The sequence below is a fragment of the Mchenga conophoros genome, linkage group LG16 (assembly GCF_057382185.1).
Source record: "Mchenga conophoros isolate Kocher_MC1m ecotype Shallow Benthic linkage group LG16, M_conophoros_male_GT1.1, whole genome shotgun sequence".
In the NCBI taxonomy this organism is placed as follows: Eukaryota; Metazoa; Chordata; class Actinopteri; order Cichliformes; family Cichlidae; genus Mchenga; species Mchenga conophoros.
In genome coordinates, this window is record NC_140541.1 from 12,558,324 (window position 1) to 12,583,160 (window position 24,837).

The window sequence follows — 24,837 nt, forward strand, 5'->3', positions numbered from 1 at the left end:
TTATTTTTGAAGTGTTAAATTTTCTGATAAGACATTTAATGACATGTAGAGGTTTAATTAATAGCAGAACATCAAACAACTATTCCATTTCCTAAGACTGGCTTTTATTTTTTTTACCCATTTTAGTCGTTCTGCAGTGAACTGCACAAACTGATAAGTGATCTGTTAAGGCACCAGTCACACAGGCCTGCAGATGGGATGGCCGCCAGTCACTGGGGAAGAATAAGTACTCCCAGACTGGTTGCATGTGGTTGCTGGTAGTCACTGTGAAACTGATTGCTGATGATCGTTCATGCAGGGCTTAAAACAGTCAGTGACCCCAAGGTAAGTCCAGGTACCTCATGGCTGCAGGAGTTGCTAGGTGAAGCTGATCATACGGTGCTGCACTGAAAACCTCATTGTGATTGCTGTGGCTGCAAGCAGATGGCTACAGTCACCTTTAGTTTGTATGGAAGAGTGTTTGTTTGCAGACACTTGCAAACTTTTGCCAGTGACCAAAGTGATCACACAGAGGTTTTTGGAGCAACACCCTCTTCGATCAGTTTCACCCAGCAACAATCAGCAGCTGCTCCTCAACCAGTCGGGAAATCACTTCCCTAGTGACCAGACATTTTGAGAGTGCTACCAACTATCTCTGAGTAGCAGACATGTATGTGAGGGTAGTGAAATATATGTACAAGGACAGTGAGACTGTGGTCATGTTTGCAGAGTGTGTCTTTAAGGTGTAGTTCAAGGTTGGGTGGGATTACATAAATGATTGGCTCTGAGACCCTTCTTATTTGCAGTGGTGATGGAGAGGCGGACAGAAGCCTTCTCTGACTATGACGTTTGCAGACAGCATCGTGATCTGTGGTGAGAGCAGGGAGCCAGTGGAAGAGAGCCTGGAGGGGTGGAGGTATGCAGCAAAGAGAAAAGAAGTCGAGACAGAATACATGTGTGTGAATGAGAGGGAGACGAGAGTAACGGTGAAGCTACAAGAAGTAGCTGCGAGGTGAAGAAGAGAGTGCAGGCAGGGCGGAGTGGGTGTAGACGAGTGTCAGGGGTGATATGTGACAGAAGCATAGCAGCAAGAGTGAAAAGGAAGGTTTACAAGATTGTAATGAGACCTGCTATGATGTATGATTTGGAGATTTGGATTTTGGATAGCCACAGTTGCAGGTGGAGCAGGTGAAGATGTTATGATTGTTATTAGGACTGATCAAGATAGACAAGATTAGAAATGAGTACATCGGAGGGACAACTCAGGAGGCAGAGTTAGACGGGTGAGATTGAAATGGTTTGGACATGTGCAGAGAAGGGATGGTAGATACTTTATATTGGACAAAGGATGTTGAAGATGGAGAAGATGGTCGTAAAGAAGGAGGACATGCAGAGGGTTGGTGTGACAGAGGAGGATGCGGGGCTAGAATGAAGGCAGATGATGTGCTGGAGTGACCCTCTAAAGGGAGCAACCAAAACAAGAAGAAAGAAAGGACGTCCTGCTGTATATGCCAGACACACAGGATTTAACTTAACATGTATGACATAAATTAGCATACTCCAAAGCAGTGAAGATAACTGCTGTGCATTTAGAAAGAAGCATTTAAAATTCAAGCTACCTTGGCCTTTCTTTGCTTTCAACCACCCATTATTTCAGCTCAAATACTAAAAGTGAGCTCTCAATTCTTTGTGGTTTGAAAAAAAACTGAAGCCTTAATGATGGAAAAAGCTCAATTTGAACACAGTTTTTCCAATTCAAATAAAGTGACCACAAGTTTTGCAAATGAGCCTGCGGCACACACACGCATACACAAATGCACACACAGAGTATGAATAGTGAGTGTGAAGTTCTGTATTCATCATGTTGGACACAGGACATGTCATTACTAACAATACGTTACAGGCAATAGCGGCAAGTTTAATCAATCCGGCGTGATAGTAGCGGCAGTTACAATAACGTCAACATGAACATCACAAAGATCCAAGTAGAACAGGTTATACTTTAAATGAGCACTGATACCCTTGGCAGTCTATTGACAGTCCACGCCGCTGACCCAGAGGCTGCTAAAACCTTCATCAGTGGTCTTCTTGCATCCTCTGGGCTCCTCTTACGCTACTTTTTTTTTCTTCTTTTTTTTTTCTACTGTTCATTCGATGAGCTCTCCTGTCAGCATCAGTCATGTTTTACACAGCTAGATGAAAGTCTGCAGGGAGTGTGTAAAATGTTACTGGGTGAGTAAGCACGGCGCAGGTGCTCCACTGTAGATCCAGCACATGTCAGGGCTCACGCGGACCCGCTTGTCCTTTCCCATGCTGCTTTTTAACGAGGCATTTTGTTTAGTCGTCAAACGCTTCTTCTTTTTTTTTTTCCCTTTTTTTATGGAGCAGGGAGAAGGCTGTTACAGATATTTGCAATGAGCTCTCATTCTGTGGTTCTTGAGCGTGTGTGTTATGAATTACGGAGGCTTATAATGAGTGCAGTGTGTCTCTGCAGCGAGGAGGGTCTCCAGCGGGCTCCTGGGAGCTGCAGTTTGTGGTGTCTGGCCTTGTGAGCTGAAGAAATATGCTTTGCATTGTTTGTACTGATTGAATGCACATAATAGAAAGGGTATAGTATGTTCTGTCTGAGTCCCAAGGGCTGTAGGTCAATTTTAAGGCCCACGTGAGGCTGATCTGACTGCTCCAAACTATCACTCACAAGTTAACAACCAGTATCTCTGGGGCCGTTTTCTGATCCAATAATCAACCAAAATGCTTTGGACAGCTTGAGAGGAAGGTCTGTGGCCAAGAAAACTGCCGGCTCTTGAGAGTCTTGAGGGTCTGGGAGGGTACTGCTGTCTGCTCAGCTGCACTCCTCGCAGTTGCAGGCGAGGATGTATCTGTAAGTGGCCGTAATGCGAGTCCCGCCAGTGCAGCGCAGCCTCACCGCCTTCAGCTTGGAGGTGTGCGGCCGGCAGCAGGAGCAGGTGCTCTTGAAGGGCTGTTTGAGCACTGAGCTGAATGAGATGAGGGGGTCGGAGCGGGTCGTGTGGCTGCAGTGGCCCTCGCAGCGCGCCAGCAACACCATCTGGAAGAAAGAAGTAGGCGAAAAGGCGATGTTATGAAAAATACAGATAAGCATTTTTCGTTGACCTTCAGGCTCTTTAAGGGGAGTAAAAAGATGTTTGGGCTCTGTGTGTGTTTATGTGTGCGTGGTTGGCCACTTTTTTTCTGTGCTGTTTAGAGGGAACAAAGCCAGCATATGAAACCTTTCCCCAGTTTAACCAGTCAGCACACACACACATCACCAGCCTGATTAGTGTTGTGACTGTCCGACCGGCATTCCTCTGTAGGTCACTGAATTCCTGTCGCCTCCCTAAACTGACTCCTGTGTCATGTCCTTCTGCCAGCTGCTGTGTGTCGCCACCCGTGTACCCACTTTGATAAAGGCCTGTCTGGGGCCATGTATGGGTGACACACACACACACACACACACACACACACACACACACACACACACACACACACACACACACATATGAACAGTGTTGTCGCCACTTTAAGACCATTTGTCTTTGTCCTGGCAAAGGATCAGGCTATCAAACTTTGGCCTCCTCTCTGTCTGCACCTTTCCTGCTCCTCCTTTTACTCATGAGCCGCTACATTAAACAAACCTATGCAAGCTTCAGTACTGACACAGCACTGTTCAAGTGCCATAATGAACTATTATCGGGTGAACGTACACCATTTTAAACGACTCAGTTTGTACTTCTGTATATTTCCATTCTCATCGGTTGATGGCCACCCTTCTCTGAGCCTGGTTATTTTGGAGGTTTCTTCCTGTTAAAAGTGATATAAAGTGATATAAACCATTACTAAGCAGTCATCATGGGCTCATTCAAGCAACTTTGTTCATGTTGGAGGGTCCTTGAGGAACATTTAGAGGCTCAATTTCAAGAAAAGGTTATTGGAGGAGATTCTGATAACTCAAAACTTTCCCAAAGGAAACTTATTTAAAAAGTCAGTTAATTTATATTGCAAATTTTCAAGATGTACAGTATACATTTTTTATTAATTTGCACCTTTATCAGTTTTTTCTAATTTTATGTATGATTATGTTTTATTATAGTGGAAAATAAAACATCACTAATAACAGAATCTAGTGACAATATACTGCTGTCGGAGGGATCATTCTTTTAATACAGAAAAAAAGAAATTATTATTTTAGATGCAACATGTCAGGCTCATTTTCCCTATTATTATTATTATTATTATTATTATTATTATTATTATTATTATTATTATTGTTATTATTATCGTTATCGTTATTATCGTTATTGTTGTTATTATTATTATTATTATTATTATTATTATTGTTATTATTATCGTTATCGTTATTATCGTTATTGTTGTTGTTGTTGTCGTTGTTGTTATTATTATTATTATTATTATTATTATTATTATCGTTATCGTTATTATCGTTATTGTTTTTGTCGTTGTTGTTGTTATTATTATTATTATTATTATTATTATTATCGTTATCGTTATTATCGTTATTGTTTTTGTCGTTGTTGTTGTTATTATTATTATTATTATTATTATTATTATTATTATCGTTATCGTTATTATCGTTATTGTTTTTGTCGTTGTTGTTATTGTTATTATTATTATTATTATTATTATTATCGTTATCGTTATTATCGTTATTGTTTTTGTCGTTGTTGTTGTTGTTGTTATTGTTATTATTATTATTATTATTATTATCATCATCACTGCAATTTCATCTGCGGTAGTAGTAGTATGTAATTTTGCAACAAACTGTAAATTTCCTTTGAACTATATTGTAAAATGTAAATACAAGACTAGCTTTGTATTTATTATTTATATAATTATTTAAAATTATATAATATACAAGTATTATATATTTTCAAAAGGGCTTGTACCACCTTGTGCTCCTCTGGAAATGTAATTCTATACATATAGGACAAATGTCAGCAGTGCAAATATAAAGCACATCAAACTGACTGTTGTTGTAATTTGGTGCTATATAAAGAAATAAAATAAAACGGAATAAAATTAAATAGGACACGAAAGTAAAAAACTGAAGGTGGAGTGCAAAAGTACTGGAGCTGGATGTGTGTTAGTTGTGTAATAATTTTTAAAAGAATTATCTTAAATTCTTGAATTCTCACGATGAAAAGTAGCTAGATTAATCATGAAAACTCCAATATGACATGAACCTTGCATTCATCGGTCTGTTGTGTTTTAGTGACAGGCGCTGTGGTTACTTTTTCCTACTTTGGTTTTTTTATTGGCAGTTTTTAATTTGAATTTGAGGTTTTATGCTCTAAACTCAAGTACTTTTGTAATTAGGAATAATGGTGCTTATTTTGGCTGAAATTACTTCAGTGTTTCCAACAACAGCTGCTGTTTTACTTAAAAAAGTCACTGCTTGGATTTTCAGACTAAAACTGAGCAGCATTGGACTTTATTTGAGCCGGGGTTGCTAAATGCACGTGGATCTGTTAGGTAACAATGTAATTACAGTGTGACATAAAGAATGTAAGCATTTGTCTTTTAAAATAAAAGTAATTAATAACCAAAATTTCAAAATAAAAGCATTAAAACTTTGTCATCAACTAGCATGTCCGCAGCAGTGTTGCTGTCCAAGTTTAGACAGATGTAATTATGTTAAGAACTAAGATACTCGGAAATGAAGGACGAGTTTTCTGCAACCCTGCACTGAAATATTTGTGATTCCCGTGAGGAAGTCCCATATGTCCTAAAGACAAAATCCAGAGTCGACACAGTAATCTGTGCTGTCGTCAAATGGATAGCTTGTGTGACTGATCCATTCAGATGCATGGGGCATGTGAAATATTTTCTTTTTTTTGTCTGTGTGTGGGGATGGGGGATTGTGTTTGCTTACTGTAGTCTCTTACAGCAAGAATATTTTTTTCATGCATTTAATATGTTATAGAGTTTGTTTTAATGTTTTAGAGGCTGAAGTGTCATCTTGGCCTTTAGAGGGTCTCGAGATCCACTTCCTGTTTTTTGTCGTTGCTTGGATGTGTGGAATGGCTCCCTGGGAGTAATGGCTGACACCTGGTTTGCTCATCTGCAGATATACAATTTGGGCTGCTAGCTGACCTCCAGATTATTTGTTTTGACTGAACGTTGTCACCATTATTTTTTTGGTTTACTTGCACAGCACTTGTTCACACAAGACACATAACCGAAGAACTCACTCCATGTTAAACGTTTTGGTGAAACACTTGGTGAAAATCATGTGTGGTCTCTACATTCTCTTCTGCCCCATTGTGCTTGGGTTGTGAGGGCAGTAATACTTAAGAGGAATAACACGTTCAGTTCAGTTTCTCATATGAAAGCTTGATTTTATAGCCTTAGGTCACCTCAGGCTCTCCTGTGCTCTGATATTTCATTTACTGAACAACACATTAATTAATCAGCAGTGGAAGTAATAGTTAGTTGGAACCCTAATTATAAAAAAAAAATGTAACCTTGGAATTTTTTTTTAATGCACTTAAATTATAATTAACCCTGTAATGCCAAGTATATCAGATTTGATGCATCAGTTTTTAAGAACTATAACCCTCTAATATGTTTTTTTTGGTTTAAGATAAACAAACTATGAAAAATAAATTGCACAAAAATCCTGGACGTAGCAAAAATGATACAAATTAAATCTTATACATGCAAATTCGTCAGAAGGGTTGACAAACAATAGTTTGAAAGAAAGGAATTTTCTGGAAATTTTCAGGCTTTACAGGCTTAAATAAAACTCAAGGTGAAGAACTAGTTTTACACTGGTAATAACTGGTAAGTGTGTTCTGTGTTTTTGAACACAAATCAAAGGCAATTTCTGATAAATCCATTTGTCAGATGGCTTTCTACATTTCTTTGAATAACTGAACCCTATAGTTGGTTTAGTGTCACATAAATGACAATGTACAGTATACTCACACATCAACACCAAAAACCCAGCAGGGGTGAAAATAAGCAGAGAACAAAGAGGGAAGAAAAAAAAATCAACATCTTGAACAATTTTTCACTCATTTTTACTGCACTGCAAAAAAACAAAACAGTACAATTTTTATGTTTGTGGACAAAAAAGTACAATAAATAACAACATCAGTGTATGAAATATTGTTTTTTTCCTTCACAATTAAGGAAGAAATTTTCTTCAGCTCCGGTGAAACAGGTCACAACTGTTACTTACATTAACCTGAGAAAGCAGCAGTTCAGCACTGGCAGGAAACCACACACTGTGGATCTAACCTGTGTGTTTTCATCATGTTTTTGCTAATAAGTTGAGACAGATGCTCAGACAAGAGTTGCGTTAGCATCTAAGCAGGAAAGTCATTCAAAAACAAACCCAATCCTATTTCTTTGCACGCTGCACAGTGCCAAGATAACCATAATGAAATCCCCAGGTTTATTTTTCTTCTCCCCTCAGATCCACAGAGGACATTATACAACTGCTTCCACTGGCTGAGTTGTGCTCTTCGCACCCTGTAAACTCAACTTTATTTGTGGAATTAGCGTAGTGATGGTGTAAGTTCAAATTTACAATGGAGGAGTTTGCTACCAGAATATTACTCAACACCTGGGCTGCAGACAGCAGAGAGAGCTTTTTTTTCTAGTCATACAGCACTGCTTGAGCTTGAGCTGCCCCATATTTCTTTGTTCCTAGGAAAACAGGAAAAATGTGTAACAATACACAGAGTATAGAAGGCAAAAACACACAAAGTCAGTGTTTTGTATGGCCACTTTTATGACCACCTTTAAAGCTTTCGTTATTTCTTATTTTCAGCTTTTTGAAGGTCAGTCAACGCTGTTCTTTGGATGTTTCTGCCTTTTGTTCTGTTTTCTGTCAAGGTGATCCCACACTGCTTCAATAATGTTGAGGCCTGATCCCCAACACTACTGGCCCCAAGCCATGTTTTACAGATGGCTGTAGACATTCGCTGTTGTCCCCCTCTCTTGTTCATACAAATCCTCTAAAGATCCACCTCTATAAGACCTGGTGCCACTGATTTTTTAGTCCAGTTCACTGTGTAATCTGCCATACCTCATCCAGTCTTGTTTCTTTCATTTAAGATTCATTTGAAAAATCAAACCTTAATTGCCTCCAAATAATGTGGAACTTCTTGTACACACACAATTTTCTTCTGTCTTGATTATTGCTGCTCACTTTTCACATGCATTTCTCAGCCTCCTCAGCCCGTCTTCAGTTGGTACATAATGCAACAAAACAAAAACTAGCCGGCATTCAGAATCCATTTAAGAATGTTACTAACAACATATAAAGCCCTTCATGACCGGGCTCCTGCGTATAAAGCAGAGCTACTGAGACATCATAACTGCAGCCAACCTCATCTGATCGGGGTCTCCTAACTGTTGCTCTTATCTTAAAGCTTGTGGTAATCACGATTTTGTGGTTGTAGCTCAGGTTGGCTGAATCTGGGGTTTGTTTTAAACATCTGCTGCAATCTCATTTCTATAGTTTAGCTTCTACTTAATCTTTTGCTGTCTATTTGTGGCCTTTTTTTTCTTCTGCTATGCGTGTATAGGACTGTGTATGCAGGAATGAAAGCGACTGTGTGCTTGCATGGTTGAACATGTGCACTTAACTTTAATGCATTTTTATCCAAACTATGAAGCCCTTTGTAACTGTTCTATATAAATAAAGTTATTATAAGTACATTTTCCCTGTTTCTCTTCCTTCTTGCCTTCTTGAGACCATTTCTGATGGTCATCAAACTGAAGTTGGATCAACTGGAGTGCCAGATGCATCGCTCAGGTCTTGTGTCAGTTTTTTTTTTTACTGGACTTTTTCCTGTTCCTTAAGAACGGGCCTTTCAGATACTGTTTATCTGATGTATATTTTTAAGCCTGCCACTTATTTTGTCCCCCAGTTTCCTCTAAATATTTCAGGGCACAATGCACAACATGATGAGATATGGCAACAAGTTTTCAGCTAACAGCTCTTTCCAAATTGCCTACTACTGCTATTTTAAGTCTATCAAACTATTTGACAAAAGACAAAATAAAGTGACAGAAGATACTTTTAAAATTGTTTATTTACTAAATTGTCTGTGTAGACACAACGCTGGCTCATCCCTTTGTTAAATGACTTTTGTGATACTAATTCATAGGTCAGCATTAAGGGATTTAAAACTCAAGAATTAAAAATGAAAATCCTCTGAAAATGGTCAGGTACAAGGACTGGAATGAAAATGTTCAAAGAAAAGCTTTAAAACACCTTCAGACAACCTGAGGACCCATCACTCAGGACAACCTCCTAAGCCCCAACGTCCCCTGACACGGGAGCAAAAGGCAGGAGATCAGTTAGGCTTGGGGCTTAAGAGGTTAAAAGGACAGGGAAGTTTGGCTTTGCAGAATCTAAATATAAAGAAATGACAGCTGGCTCAAACTTTTTGCACAGTACTGTACACAGCCAAAATATGAAAGTGGAAAGACTCGAGGAACCAATATAGTTTACCCCAGAAAAGAAGCAAACAACAAAAAAGAACACAACAAAGCGTGAGGGCCCATCATTTTATTGGTTTCTATCCGCTGGCACCGCATATAAAACAAAGGACACGACCACATGCTAACTAGCACATAACGCACCAGCACAGGCATAAATGCCGGCAAGAAGTCGGCCACTTACGTAGGTTACATTGTAGGCACTACAAAGATTCACCACAGAAGTCTAAATCAGGCCTGAGGTGTAAAACAGTTGCTCAGTTAGGCTTCCACTCGGCTCTCTGTGCGCTGTAATAGAAAGCCAAGCTCATGCTGAGTGTGTGTTCAGCCCTGCCTCGCCTGAGCCGAGTTGCGGTTTGGCCACCTGCTTGATGCACTCATAGTCAGAATATTAAAAAAAGACCAAAGAACAGATCACTCACGCTAGACAAGCAACTGCACTGGTGCACAACAAAAGGAAAGAGGGAAAATCGACAGCACCTTCCTACAATAGCATTCACATGTTTGGTGCTACTCAGTGGGATCATCAGTCTCTTTACGTCAAGTGGCTGTCTTTAAGTTGTCAGGATACACACCACACCATTGTTTAATCACTGCCTCTCCACTTTTCTTCTTCTTTCCTCACCCCATCTCTCTCTCTCCCCCTCTTTAGCACCTGGCAGTGCACGAGCGAGCAGGCTAACAGCGACACGATAGCTTCAGCCAAATCTGAGCCCCAGCTGAGGTGCAGAATATGTCTGCAGCGTGGCCCATCTCCAGAACCACCAACACACACACATATACACACACACTCCTATGTGACTCTTCTAAAAGAGATGGAGATTAAGAGAGCAAAGGAAAGAATGATACACTAGAATGGTCAAATGGAGAAAGGCTTTCAAGGGGAAATGAGCAATACTAGTAGAAAGGAAGGAATTTGTGAGAAAAAATGGCTCTTAAGTCATTGCTGGGTATTATTCTTAGGCTCAGGAGCTTGATTTGAAGCAAATGGCCCATTACCTTAAGGAGCTCTGTGCAACCTTAGAAAACCACTGTTATTGCTGACACCTCCACCCAGGTGATCAGTAGGCTATAGCTCAGGTTCATGCTCAGCTTGTACTTTCGCCAGTCAACACTGTCCTGCAAAAAAATGTTGTTCTGTTGTATGTGCTGTATTTCTTGTATCTTGAACAGAAACCAGGAGACCGGTATAAACACTGCGTATCAACATAAAGACATCAAAGCTAAATTGCAGACAGCTTGCTAACCACCTCCATGTTGAAAAGAAAACCATATTTTGTATAAAGTAAATATTACTCATAGATATCTTTGCCATTGCATGATTTACTAAAATCAGTACCATGTGACACTTTATAATCAATGATCACTTTAGCTGGGCAAGCTAACCAACTAGCATTTTCATTCAGATATGATTTTCACTGACAAGCAAGATGTGATTAGCCATACTCAGTTTTGGTAACATTAGCAGATAAAGTCGTTTTAAAATGTCCAGCTAAGTTATTAGATTAATTAGCAGACCCTGCTGTTTGCAGTTTGTCCGTGACTCTGAAAACCAAACATCCTGAAGTCCACCACAGTTTCCCCTGATAGTCAAATTTCCACTTCCATCTCCAGACCATCCAACTTAAATAAAACTGTGTTCTGGCTAATTTCAGCTCATCAGCTAACATGGACAACTTGATACCAACACCAGGTAGCTAGCTAACCTTATGTTTCATCCTGCAGTGTATGACAGGGCTTATTAGTTGACTTATGTTCTAAGCTGTTGTTTTCTGCTCTTGACACTTGCACTAGAAGGCAGGCACTGAGCTACGCGGGGTGTAGAATAATTGTCACATCCTTTGGGTTTTTGTGGAAAAGTTCAATCACATCGTTCACACAGAAATCACACCACCGGCTGACAGAGGGAACTGAGAGACTCGGGGATGGTCTCATTTTTGAACTTATATTGCACTCCATTAAACACTGGCAACAATAAACATTTAATACATCAAACAAAGTAAAAGTCACATAAAAAACATTGACAACTATCTAGATTTCATATGAAAGGTTGGCTTTTAGTGTGTTGGTAGGTTTACCTTGGAGTTGCATTTATAAATTGGGTGTGTGATGGTCTCCACAAAGTGATGCCTCATGCAGCGGTCTGGGTCAGCATCTCCCAGGTGTGCGTGTCCGTTATCGCTGGCCTTGTTGCTGCTGCTGGCAGAATGGACCAAGCCCAGGAGGGGGCAGCACATTAGAACCAGCAGAAGACCAGAGGGGGAGCCCCCAGAGATGGAAGGTTTCATGATCGGGCCACCCTGAGGCTCTTGATCCTCACGGGATGTCCAACGTGTAACGTAGTTGCTTTTCTTCCTCCTCCTTACAGAGTCTGTTCTGTCACAAGGCTGCACAAAAGGAGATTGTCTTTGACTCTGCTTTGTTCCTGTCAGCTCACTGTAGGTTCAAATTCAGCAAGCTTTAGGTAGTAGGAGGGTTTCTTGGGCAGGCTGCTCCATCCCCCGCTGCCTTAATCCATCAGAGTCTGGAAGCAGAAGACAAACATAACTGCATCAATGGAAACATGAAGAGATAAAGACCAGAAAAAGCAGCGATATTGCGTGTGGCCGTTCTATGTTTTGTCCACAAGTCAAACTGTTCCAAATGCTACAATTCGTGTGTAGTGGATGAAGCTATCTCCAGACATAGTTTTTTTTTCTGCCAGTTTTTGAGATTAATTATTTGAGTGTGTGTGTCTCAAGAAACTGGCCGTCTACTTTGTCTCCTTTATTCCACGCTCAACACAGTACACCCACACACGGCACACACATGTGGACACATAAGTCCTTGTGCTTTTATTATAGAAGAGAAACTTAAGCCATGCACAAACAGCCTGCAGCCGGGCCTTTTCCTCTCCCCAGGAATGACTTTTTCATTAAAATAATTCACTTTCCCAACAAGCCCTCTCATGACTGCAAGCCCTCTGCATATTTTCACATTTATTTAGGTAATTTTTTTCCCGACTTCATAGTTTTATAGTCCTTCTGACAATAGGGTTTGTGTTAAAAGTGAGCCTGGTTCTGGCTGCAGCAGGTATGTTGAAATGTGTTGTGAATTAAGTGCATGGTAGGGTGAGAGATGGCGAAAGGAGCAAAATAGCCATGTTAAAGTTTATTAACTATTATTATCTATCTATTTTCACGAGCTACCCATAAATTCATGCTTTGTGATCATTTTAAATACTTTGACCCAATTTATACTTGTGTGCTAAAGGTTTACGAAGAAGTGGTTACACATGGAGTCGCAGGAGCTGTATTTATGCTTAAGTGTTTGTTTTTTTTAAACACGTACAACTAAAGTCAAGTGTAAACCGTGGCTTTGTAAATGTAGGTGCTCATTAGTGGTGCTGTGGAAAAATGTGACTTTTACACAGTTGCTTTGGGATGAGAAGAAAGTTATAATTTTGATGAAGGAACCGACCTCCCAGCCCATTGTTCCTTCAGTGGGCTGGTTTCAGTCAGTATGCAAATGTACTGTTTATAAGATTGGGGAAACCTGCAGTCAGCTGAGACTGAAGAAGTCACTTGGATGAGTGACGAAACGTTTCTCCCACTGAAAACGCCACGTCCAGATGAACAAAATCAACTTTTGGAGATCAGTAGTCTGATGTTGATTGTACAATAGTTAGAAAAATTCCAGGTTATATAAAGTGGTCAGATGAATATTCTGTTCCTTATTACTCCTCAACTAAATGAATATGTATTTAATTTCAGGGACAACTATATAACCCCACTGATGTATTTTCCACTCTGTCATATGTCAATCATATCATTCATTGTCACCTGTAAGTGCTTTAATCCTTGAAGTTGAGAAAAGTTTAACGTTTGAGCATAAATGACTAGCCTACTTCATGCTGCTGACATTTGTTTCCCTCCTTTGTGACAGTGTAAATGTGTAAATGGTAAGATGACCTAATTGCTCTCTATGGTCTGAGGTTGCCATGTTGCTGGTTGTTGCTTCCTGTGTGGACACCTCTTGACATATGATGAGTACAAGTAGTTATTAAGTGATAATGTCTACTTAAAAAGTTTGTGAAATGTAACCTATTTGAATAGTACTTTGATAATACTTGGAAATTATTGAAATTTTAACTCAAGACAATTTGTAACTAGCTCTTCAGTCAATTGCTTTTAGTTACATACCTATGCAAGAAGTGGAGTTACATTACAGTAGAAAATGAAAATGTAACTTTAATGCATTAGTGTTTTTGTGAGTGTGTGTCCAAACATCTGCTAATCACCCACCTGAGGCTTCTATGCATCCAGTTGCCTTTCTCATGCAATATGCACTATTTTAGTTGCTTTATCCTAGTCACAGTTCCACCCGATATCATGGAAAAACGTGTAACAGACATCCACCGTGTCCATTTCACGCTTTGCCTCTCCAAAGCATGAAAAGGACATGCATGCAGAAGCTGCAGTACCAGCAGGCGAGGTAATATATTGAAAGCCAAGAAGTCGCTATTGACCAAGGGTGGAATAAAGTACATTCCAGGGTCCTTAATCACCAGAAACAATTTACAATAATTTGCAGCAAGTGGCTGGTACTGCTACTAAAATGATCAAACCTAAGGGAACGTCTTCAGCCTGTAGAGAACTTTCCTGTTTTATTACTTACAAGGAATGCATTTGGCACATGACTGAATTACTTATAGTCTTGCGTTTTAAATGGTAAATGGCCTGTATTTATATAGCGCTTTACTAGTCCCTAAGGACCCCAAAGCGCTTTACATATCCAGTCATCCACCCATTCACGCACACATTCATACACTTTAAAGCTATGTCTAGCAATTTGTGACCTACTACATTTCAAAATAACTTCCCAAAAAGGTCAGTTGCATTAAAATACTTTCACAAAACACGAATACATGAAATTATGTTATTATTATCATTTTATTACATCCCTTTTCAACACTGCACCATCTTGCACTCACTTCTTCCTCTGAACTAAAACCAAGCAACTAGTTCGGGCAAAACCTTTAACCCATCTCTCCATCTTCAGCTCCCCTTTAGTTCAACCCCAGTGTTTTTCTTTCTAAGGGGGAATCATTTAACCTTAACATTCCTCTTGAGAGAAATAGAAGTATCATTTGGCCTGTTAAAATAAATATTCCCTGAGATGTTTCGTTGGCTTGTCGAACATGTGCTGCAGGGTTTACATTGCAGTCGGCTCATGCAACAGGATGCTTTAGACAGCCAGCACCCATCAGCACTTCCAGCTTTGCCAGCCATACCATTAGAACGAACACTGTTATCCCCGTCTCTGCTGCTGGTATCGCTATCAGCATCATTAGTGTGCATGTCTTAGAAATTACACAGTCAAGTCATTGAGAATCGTACAGTGGAATCAATTCCGTTCCCATGTAAGACAGAGTAAACGAGGAAAATAGAGGCATCAGCCAAAGTGGACATTGAAGCAGATGTTGGCTTGTTTTTACTAGATCGACATGATCTACATATTTACGTGCACCCATGTGAATATAGCTTACAAAAAGTAGAATAAAACTGGACATGAAAAAAATATCTATTATGAAAAAAAATAAAAATTACACTACACTAACACTAACTGTAATGATTTTGTGAACTTTGAAAACGAAAATAAAATAGAAATATAGAGGAAATATCCTTTAGTGTCTGGTAAAACTTTAATTACAGCTTGCCTGATGACACTGAGGGACATGTTTATCGAGACTCTGAATGTCCACAAGAGTCAACTGCTTTCAAAAAGTTCTGTTTTTATTGTAATAATTGTATAGATTTTTCTAAATCTTGCCTCTGACAATTCCCTTTTATACAGTAACAGTTAAAATAGACTTAAACTCTGATGCTAATTAAAAACTAAAAGTAAACATTTTATAAACTAATCCGAAACAAGAAAATCCACTCAGAGAACTAACTGAAAATAATACAAAATAAAAGCGAATTCGAAAATACAAAACTATGATAACTGATCCATTTAAAGACCAGATTAAGCAGCAATGGGGCAGTGAGACAAAAATTTGCTGTCGGGCTCCTTTTGACCCGAGACTACCCTCACTTATGCCTCTGTGCACACCTTGCATGCCCCGTGGCCTCCAAATTCCCTTTCAGTGCAGTGCGCACTACAGAGCACACATGACAGCTTCATTACGTCCCCAGAGACCCAGAAAACAACCAATACTCAAGTGGTAAAGCAGTTCTTAGGTTTTCTGCACGTCAGCTGAATATGTGGTCAACAGGTTTATTTTCCAGTAAATGTGATCTTACTACCCCATAAAATCTAAGCAACGTGAACTCAAAAAATGAACTAGACCTTTCTTCCAGCCTCCATAATCAATATTTCTAAAACACTTGAAATGATCAATGCAACAGGAAAGAGTTTGCTCAAAGAAGCATAGCAACTTAGTGAGCAGGTGGCAAACAAATTTGTGCATATAGCAGTTAAAAAGTCAGATACCTTCCTAAAAATTCAGTGGAGACAACGACTTAAGAGGACTTTACACTACAGACCTACATTCAGCATGGCCTGAGAGACATATTTACAATGAACTGGAATACTGCTTAATATCTACTGTATTCAAACACACAGATGTCTGGATAAAATGGTCATTATCAGCTTCAATTATGATAATATGGTTTCCCTGCTCTCAACTGACTAAACAATGAATTATTGACGATTCAACTGATTTTCCCTTTCAAATTGCCTATTAAAAGTACACATGCAGTCAATCTGTGAATTTTCTGGCTCCTGTAGTTTTGGCGCTCAGTGACAGCTGGATGCTGCCTTAGCTGGACGACAGTCTGGTTTTGGATGAAAGAGCAGAAAGCATATGTGATTGCAGCATCTCCTAACCCACTTTTTAAGGGAAATGTGTTTAATCAGTTCAGATCAAACATGACAATGTAATTGTATTTAGGTGTTTTCACAGGAAAAACATCCGCAGTGTTTCCTCATAAATCAAAATTTCCGCTCAGAACATGTGTTTTTGTTAGACAACAGGCCTTACCATGAAGCAAAACAATCAAAGATAATGACAGGAGTGAACCGCCTAGTAAATACCAGGACAAGTCAAGCAAACTTTATTTTACCCTAAATCTCATAATTTTGGTCTCCAGCCAGCTCTGCGCTCTCTGATTACTAATTAGTTGAGCTAGCCAGACATTTCCACCTTTTTATGTGCACCAGGGAGATGACTTTCTATGACTGTCGTCTGCTTGTTATGTATCCATCTGAGGCAGCTTCCCTCTAACATCATTGCTATGCAAGCAGGGACGTGCCCTTACCGCAAGGTGACCACACATCATTATTACTGTCTCTTTTGGCAACTCATGCTTAAACTCTGAAAGCTGGTCGTATCAATACAGAGCTACGAATGGCAGCTGACTCAGATAATGGGGGCTTTCAGGATAATATATGGAGATTGTATCTGGCTGAGTGAGTTCATTACTGCACTGTGAATGTACAAACTGAGAACTTATTAATGTGTGAAATGCCAGGTACCTTATACTCTCACCTATCCAATTCATATTTATAGAGATCTTAGAGTTTAGAAAAACAAGCTCTATTGCCCCTTCCACCCCATTCCCCCAACCGATCCAAGTATAATGACCAGCAAACCCGAGACCGTTACGGTCCATATCTTTCCTGGATCTATTGTTTGGAATCAACCCCATCATCAAGTCCAACCAAGCTTGTCTTTCTGATATAATTACAAAAACAAATCCCCATGGTGTTCCACTTAAACCTGAACCTTTTCCTTTTCCCAAAAACAGTCCCTCTATCGTTCCTTTCCCATCACATCTTTCTCTTTAATCCCCAAGACCAAGCAGTTGCACCGGTACCGTCTGATGTCTGATAGAAATGATTATTTCTGGGAGGAGTGCTGGATACAACCTCATTATGTCACCTTGGGTCCTTACTGCTTTCATTATAATGTGCTGCTATGTGAGCAATACAACAAGTCATTAATTCTGAATTACCCATGAAATTTCACCTCAGTTAAAGTAAACAACCTCCTTTGATGATCGTTGGAGAAAAATTGCTGCAAGACCAGGTCCAACCCCATAACCTCCAGCAAAAAAACCACCTCGTCCCTCATCCTCATCACATGGATAACTTCCATTTGGTGTATCACATACATCACTCAAATTGATTTTACTTTAACAAATCCAGGTTCTTAGTTGTGTTAACTGAAAGCCTGTGTCCTGATATCCGTGACAGGAATCCATGTTCAGAGCTTAGTGGAATAGGAACACTGCATGAGGTAAGACTACAGGAAGCAGCAGCTGGACCGCTGCTTCAGAGTGTTAGACTTGTACTGTTCTAGCAAAGAAGGAGAAAGTATGTTGTGTTCTACAGAAGCCAGGGACATGGGGGAGATATGCTGAATTAGCTATCACAATATTGCCAAGTCTAAGGCAAAAACAAGTAGTCCAGAGTAGCATTATTACAAGAGGAGAACGATAGAGTAGTGGGGTGATTTTTTTATGTATATATTGAGTTAAGACCACCACTAATAAAGACAGAACTTTCAACTAAGTACAGTTACAACATATTAAATTGTTTAATATGTTACCTTAATTAAGATGGTTACACAAGTAAGTTGAATACACTGCTTAGAACTAACTCTTTAATGTGTACAGCTGGCGCGTAAAAGAGGTCTTAGATATAAACTTAATGGCTACTTAGTTTATATTATACTACCAACGTTAGTAGTTACAAAAATTACGATTATAAAAAGCCTTAATGTGTATTGCTTACTTGGAAATGTTGCCTGAAGCCTCTTTTCTCTCTGTAGAGAACATGGCACCACAGCTTAGGTTTGCAAAGCTGTACCTGAATGAAAAACGAGACTTCTGGAACAATGTTCTTTGGACAGACGAGACAAAAGTGGAGATGTTTGGCCGTGATGCACAGCACCACGTTTGGTGAAGCATATCTGCACAAACATCTCATACCAAATGGCAAGCATGGTGGTGGAGGGGTGATGGTTTGGGTTTGTTCTACAGCCACGTGACCTGGGCACCTTACAGTCACTGAGTAAACCATGAACACCTGTGTATACGCCTCAACCCAAATGAAATGCTGTGGCGGGACCTTAAGAGACTTGTGTATAAACAAAGGCACACAAACCTCAATGAACTGAAGCAACATTGAAAAGAAGAGTGTGCCAGAATTCAATGTGAGAGTCTGATAAAGCTATGTGGAAATGGATTACTTCACGTTATTAGTGCTAAAGGTGGTTCTACGAGCTACTGAGTTCATGGGGTCAGGTGAAAATGCAGCGTCATGAATGTACGCTTTGACTTGTGAAGTAAGGAAGCACACTCTAAACCCTTTTATTGAAACATGACATTCTTTTTACAAATTCATTCACATCATTCACGTGGAGAAATTCAGAGCCTGACAGACCTGAGATGACAGTGAGTTCCTAAGAAATGATTGTAAAATCATTTAGCAAAAAGCTAATAGTTTTAGCTTTAGATTCTTCGTGAACATCCTGCTTCTTTGGCCTATACCAGGTAAATGGCAATTATCCATTACCTTTATTTATCCTTTACCTATCTTACCCCAACCAGTTGCGGCAGATGTCCACCAAAGGGAGTTTTTCCTTCCCACTGTCACTGGGGGGGGGGGGGTGTCATATGATTGTTGGGTTTTTCTCTGTATGTATTATTGTAGGGTGTACCTTACAATATAAAGCACCTGTTGGTGTGATTTGGTAGAGTGCGTCCACTGCTTCAGGTCTTACTTAAACAAATTGGAACTTCAGTAATTTAGCACAAAGGCCTCCAAATCTAAAGCAATCTCTTTTCCTCTTCAACTGACCAACGTGAAATTCCCAGTACTCAGAAACTAATAAGAGTGCCAAAGCTGGAGGCCCAGAGGCAGACGAAATTATTACACAGCATGTATTATTTGCACTGTAACTCCAGGCCTATATCTAGATCTGTGCTTATTGCTTATAAAAAGACATATCATCTGTCATAGAACAAATCAAATTAAACAAACTCTCCTTCATTTTTATATAACTTTAGCAGCATAGCCAAAGGGCGGCTAATTTAAAAAAGGGCTCTGGACCTGCAAAGAGATCCAAACTGGGTTAAATATATAATATGTGGGAATCCAAACCACATTACTACAAAGACAGCCCCACAGTTTGTGTGGTCTGAAGGTTTTGGCTTCAGCTGAGAAGATAATTCCAAGCTTAAGAAGTGCAGACACTGTGATGCCTCTCTTAGAGGCTACTGTGGGAAAGATGCCTCCCCACGCTCACCTGGGATACAGAGACCGATCATGACGGGTCTGAAATACAGGCAGGCCAGATCTGCTTCAGGTTTTTGACTACTTTTGGAGTATCTGTGGTGAACAGTTTTCATTATTTTCTTACCATTTATAAAACCAAGCAATCGATCAGTTCACACAGATCAGTGACAGCAAAAACTGATTTCCCTGTTTTCCACTGCTCTAAGATACACAAACACAAGTCATAATGAAAACTTTTGTTCAAGAGGTACAAGTGAAACAATTACGTTATCTCAAAAATCTGTTATGAAAAGTGACACTGCGCTGACGCCCCAGTGTATGTTGTGTAGAACAGAATTGCACAATACTTGTTACCATGTTTTCTTCTTAGCAGTGGGATGCAAGTATAAATATCCCCTGCCCACCTTACTTATGGGTTTTCATCTCACACACACAAACCCTCACATATGTACATAAGGGCTGTGTCATGTGGTATTCTCGTGGGTGTTATTATGCTCCTGCTCTGGGGCTCTGAACATTGCTGGGATGTTGGTGTGTGACGGCACATGGCCTGGGTAGAGGAGTCGGATCTTCTGAGGGATCCTCTGCTTTATCACCTATGCCTGGCGGCAGCTGAGTACACAGTTGTTGTCCAGTGATGGGCCTGTCTGCAGTCACAATGGGGAGCTCGGGTATTAAGCCCCCACTGCCCTGCTGAGAAAAACAGGTGCATCACAGGACGATGGAGGAGATGGAGTGAGGGCGAGGTGACAGGTAGAGCGGGGGAAAAGGTTGTTTTATGGTCTGTCATGAATAACTCAATCTTGCCTTCTCTCCTACATTTACTGCTACATCATCACCCTCGCTGCTGATCTGCCACGGCTCTGTATCATGCCCAGAGTTTACGTCATGATTTTCTATTCACCACCACCTGCCCTCATCCCCAACCTCACCCCCTCCATTGTTTCACCAGCTTTTAATAAACTAAAGGGCAGATTCCTGACTGCAGTGAAGTGAGGGGGGGTGGGGGTGTACAGAACCAAAGACCTGTCCAACCACACACACACACACACACACACACACACACACACACACACACACACACACACACAGTTTGGCATGCAGAGTGCCAAGCTCTTCCACTGTCTACTGACGCCAGCTCTCAAAACGCACACACAAACTTACTCTTCCTCTCTGTCTAAAACACACACACATTCGCCCTCTCTTACCCTCCCCACGCGCCACTCTCCTAAAAGCTAAGCTCCTCACTAAATATATATTCCCCCCCCTCCCCCCAAGTAAAGATAAGACAAACAGTGTGGATTTGAGAGCACTGTACAGCCAATGACAGGCGGCCGTGTGAGCTGGAGCTAATCTTGTGTTAGCTTTACAATTTAGGCTTCTCAGAAACAGTGGGAAATAAGAGGCACTGAGATTGGAGAATACACAGGGAAGGCATTTGTGTAAATATTCTCCAGTTTCTTTTTCTTCTCATTTAACCAGAGTGTGGGAGCTGTTTGTTGACCGCTTTGATAAAAACAGAACCCCCTAATCTTCCTGAGTCAACACGCATGCACCTCAAATCCCAACTCCATCTCCTCTGCTGTTCTCTCCATCCGTGTCAGAAAGAAGTGGGGGGAAAGAAAAGCTGTGGCGAGCTGTGGGCTAAAAAAGCTGCGCATGTAACTAGATCAATCCTCAATGCAGCTCCAGGCCTAAGATGTTTTTGAAAAAGAGGGAGCGAAAGGAGTCGTGGACGCATTTGTTTTATCGCTCTGGACCGGGTTTCTTTGGGCAGCAGATATCTGCCACATGCTCGTCTGGGTGGTTGGTGTTAAGGATCCCCTTGATGGCCTCAGGTTCGTGTAGAGCATCCATTTGTCAGAAGCACATTCCTGTGGCAGTGAGACATTGTGAACTGCCTATCAGAGCTTCAGCACTGTCCAAATAAATATACTCACAATGGGCCCCAGTGTGTGTGTGTGTGTGTGAGAGAATATGAAACATGAGACACAAAACCAAGTGTGTGCTGCTCTGCCAGAGTATTGCTGTCTATCTGCACCTGGCTGAATGTGCAGTGTTTCAAACACACCTCCTACTCCTCGTCTTCGCCTTTTTCTCTTCCCCAAACAGTTCAGAGGTGATTCTCAGAGTCTGCGGCGCTTCTTTCGTTGCCGCGCAAACTGTTTCTCATCTGGTGTCACCGGAAGTGGACGGAGATGTCTGGAGGGCTGTTTGCATCACACGGTCTCAATCGCTTTCTTTTTTCTGCCCCGTCTTGTGTCATGCTCTCTCACTCTCACCTCCTCCAGCCCTTCTTTTCTCAGCCTCTCTCACACATCTCAGTTTCATTCTGTTTCTCCTATTTATTGTGTCCTCCTCCTGGCTCTGCCCGTCTCTTTCTTTCTCAGATGTTTTTTTTTCCCCTTTCCTCCTACTTGGGCTTCTTCTCCTACCCCACTCACATTATCCCACACTCTTTTGTAGCCACTGCATTTTTCATTTAAACACCTTCTCCCTTTATCATTCTCACACACACGCCTCTCCTCCTCAGTCAAATCAAAGTGGTAGCTCGCCTCCTCCTCCTACCTACCACAGAGTCTATTGTATCTGTCATCATGTACTTCTAGCATAAGCCAGCAGCCTCGGGGTCCAACATAACAGGCCAAGTCAATCATACACTTACAGCCATGAACGCACACACCTGTAAAACACATATTCATGCATCTCCGGAGATGTTCACTATTAACGCACTATTAATGTCCCGCAAGCCACGCGGGTTCCCACTATCCTTCCAGCCTCGCTGTCAGTGCCTGATTAGCAAATCCACCGGCGCCAACACAAACATGTTTCCTCTTATTACAAATCATGTCACACTGCGTCCTAATCACAACCACTTGCAGTTTATGGACTCGCACGGTGTAGAACTGCCCTGCAGTAAAACAGGAATGCACACCTGAGCTTAGTGATGTGCAACAGAGGAAGGGAGGAGTAGGGGGGGAGAAAAAAAAAGTGAGCAGGAGTGTCACTCAAACTCTCTTTGAGCGAGCCCATGTGTGATGCACGTACAGCTACGTAAAAATGCACACACGTGAAACACATCCAGGGTATAGCAGTGAATACTTGGATCCTCGATGGCATGCCTGATACAGAGTTTGATTGACTACATTTGCAGTGCACAGAGTTATAAAAAAAGACAACAGGATGCACCCAAATCTGCAGGAGTGCAGATTCAGAGGTGTGACACCCAGGCTGATGGTCTTACCTTCAGTGACCGGCAGCAGAAAGACAGCAGAGGTATCCGGAGAGGCTGCATGCAACACTGGATTTGTTGTTCAACTGTTGTTTCCCAGCCAGCTCCTCTCTCCTCTTGTTTCTACCTCTCTCTCTCTCTCACTTACACACACACAGACACACACTGATTGTCTGAGCGCTCCTCTCTCCTCCCTCCCTCTCTCTCTCTCTCTCTCTCTCTCTCACCTCTGCTTTCTCTCTCTTTCTCCCTCCCTTGCCCCCCTCTCCCTTACTTTTCTTTAACAGGGAAATCACCAGACAGAGGGAGCAGCCTGGATGCTCCCCGCCTGTGAGGACGCTCATCACATGTGGATCGTGACACAGCAATCGTATATCATACGCCCTTTTACCTCTTCCCTCTCTCTCGCAGGCACACCAGCTGACGCACCGACATGCTCCGCAGCGGCAAATGGGAATTCCAGGCTTGGAACGACTCTGCTTGCCCCATCAGGAGAGAGCTGACCAAAAGCTGCAGCCAGTTTTTTACGAGGTCAGGGTTATAAAACTGTTAGCAGATTTAGTTTATTTAAAAACAACTGGCCCCTGCGGCCCTTCCTCTTCACGCGGCCCCCCCCCCGTGACACAGGGGGTAGGGGCGGAGGGGTTCGCAGGTGTGGTGGTGGTTTGGAGGGGAGGAAGGAAGGGGAAGGAGAGAAGCATATTTGGGATTGCAACTCTGAGATACCATTTACTTCTACTAGAAAAGCAAAGCTACACATACGCTGAATATATTGAAAAAGGAGACATTATGAAAAGCGCCAAATCATAACCGAATGAAGGACTTATTTGCCAAAAATCACTCTGTGTTTAAAACACAGACACACAACCCGGAGGGGAGGGGAAATATGAGCACAAACCTAAAGCCAGTTGTATGTTTAGAAATGATGAAAACAAACTGCAATATAGGAGAGCCCCGAGTGGATCCAACTGTAATAACCTCATCCATCATTCTCAAGCGGCTCAATATGAAGACAGACAGACCCTGGAAATATTAAAGGGGCACACTGCTGTGAAGAGAAGGCAAATAATGAGGCTTGCCCTGAAAGTTATATATTCTCTGAGGCTGCGCGCACAACAGTCGCCTGATTATTGCAGTCGATTACGTCAGTGACCTCGCTTCCTTTTCAGCATTTCTGGATAGAGAAATATCAGAAATATGACAACTAACTGATGTGTTTGTGGTACTGGGATACAGAGGGAAAAGGGTATTTCACAGTTTTTACACAGGCACAGGGAGGCAGAGCCTATTAAGGGACAAGCTCGTGCCATTTTTCATCGCCTCATGAAATAAGTAACGAGTTCATGGCCCCCCAAAAAAGGTGTAAAAGAATAACACGTGTTTGGTGACAGCATGTGCTCCGATTGTCATTGTAGCGCACACGAACATGTCCTTGGTACAGGGAGTAAAAATTCTCAGGGGAAATAAGGGGAGCGAGCTGCAGCACACTAAGCAGGGCTTACAGGGTCAAAAGTTTAAGAAGCACAATTACCTGGAAGGCCTCGGCTGACCCCCAAATTTCTCACCTTCTGTTCCCTCTCTCTCTCTCGCACAAATACACCTTCGACAGAGGCGATTTACAACCAGCAGCAGGAGGTGGGGGTGAAAACTTATATGCCACCAATGGGCTCCTAGAGAGTGAGAGCGAGAAGCACACGTAAGTGTCTTGTGTTTGTGTTTTGATTGCACTTTCAGGCATTGTAAAAGATCGGGCCGGCTGTGAATGGTGTCAAATTAAATGGTCATAACTCACCTGGACTCAGCCTCTCCTTGGCTTAACTCGGCTTGTGTCCACACGAGAGGTGGTGACA

At 41.3% G+C, this 24,837-nt stretch overlaps 1 protein-coding gene across 2 annotated transcripts; it reads right to left on the reverse strand.

The window, feature by feature from the left end:
• On the reverse strand, positions 1–24,558 carry ndp (norrin cystine knot growth factor NDP). Of its 2 annotated transcripts, none has more exons than XM_085250279.1 (3): positions 24,519–24,558; positions 11,550–11,995; positions 1–3,046 (listed from the first exon to the last, which is right to left on the reverse strand). In XM_085250279.1, exons 2-3 carry the CDS (start codon positions 11,757–11,759, stop codon positions 2,822–2,824), a joined length of 435 nt encoding a protein of 144 aa, XP_085106405.1. In that variant the 5' UTR covers positions 11,760–11,995; positions 24,519–24,558; the 3' UTR covers positions 1–2,821. The 2 variants fall into 2 exon arrangements, with proteins under 2 accessions (XP_085106405.1, XP_085106404.1); XM_085250278.1 differs by lacking the exon at positions 24,519–24,558 and adding an exon at positions 23,000–23,176.
• Positions 24,559–24,837: the final 279 nt, after the last annotated feature.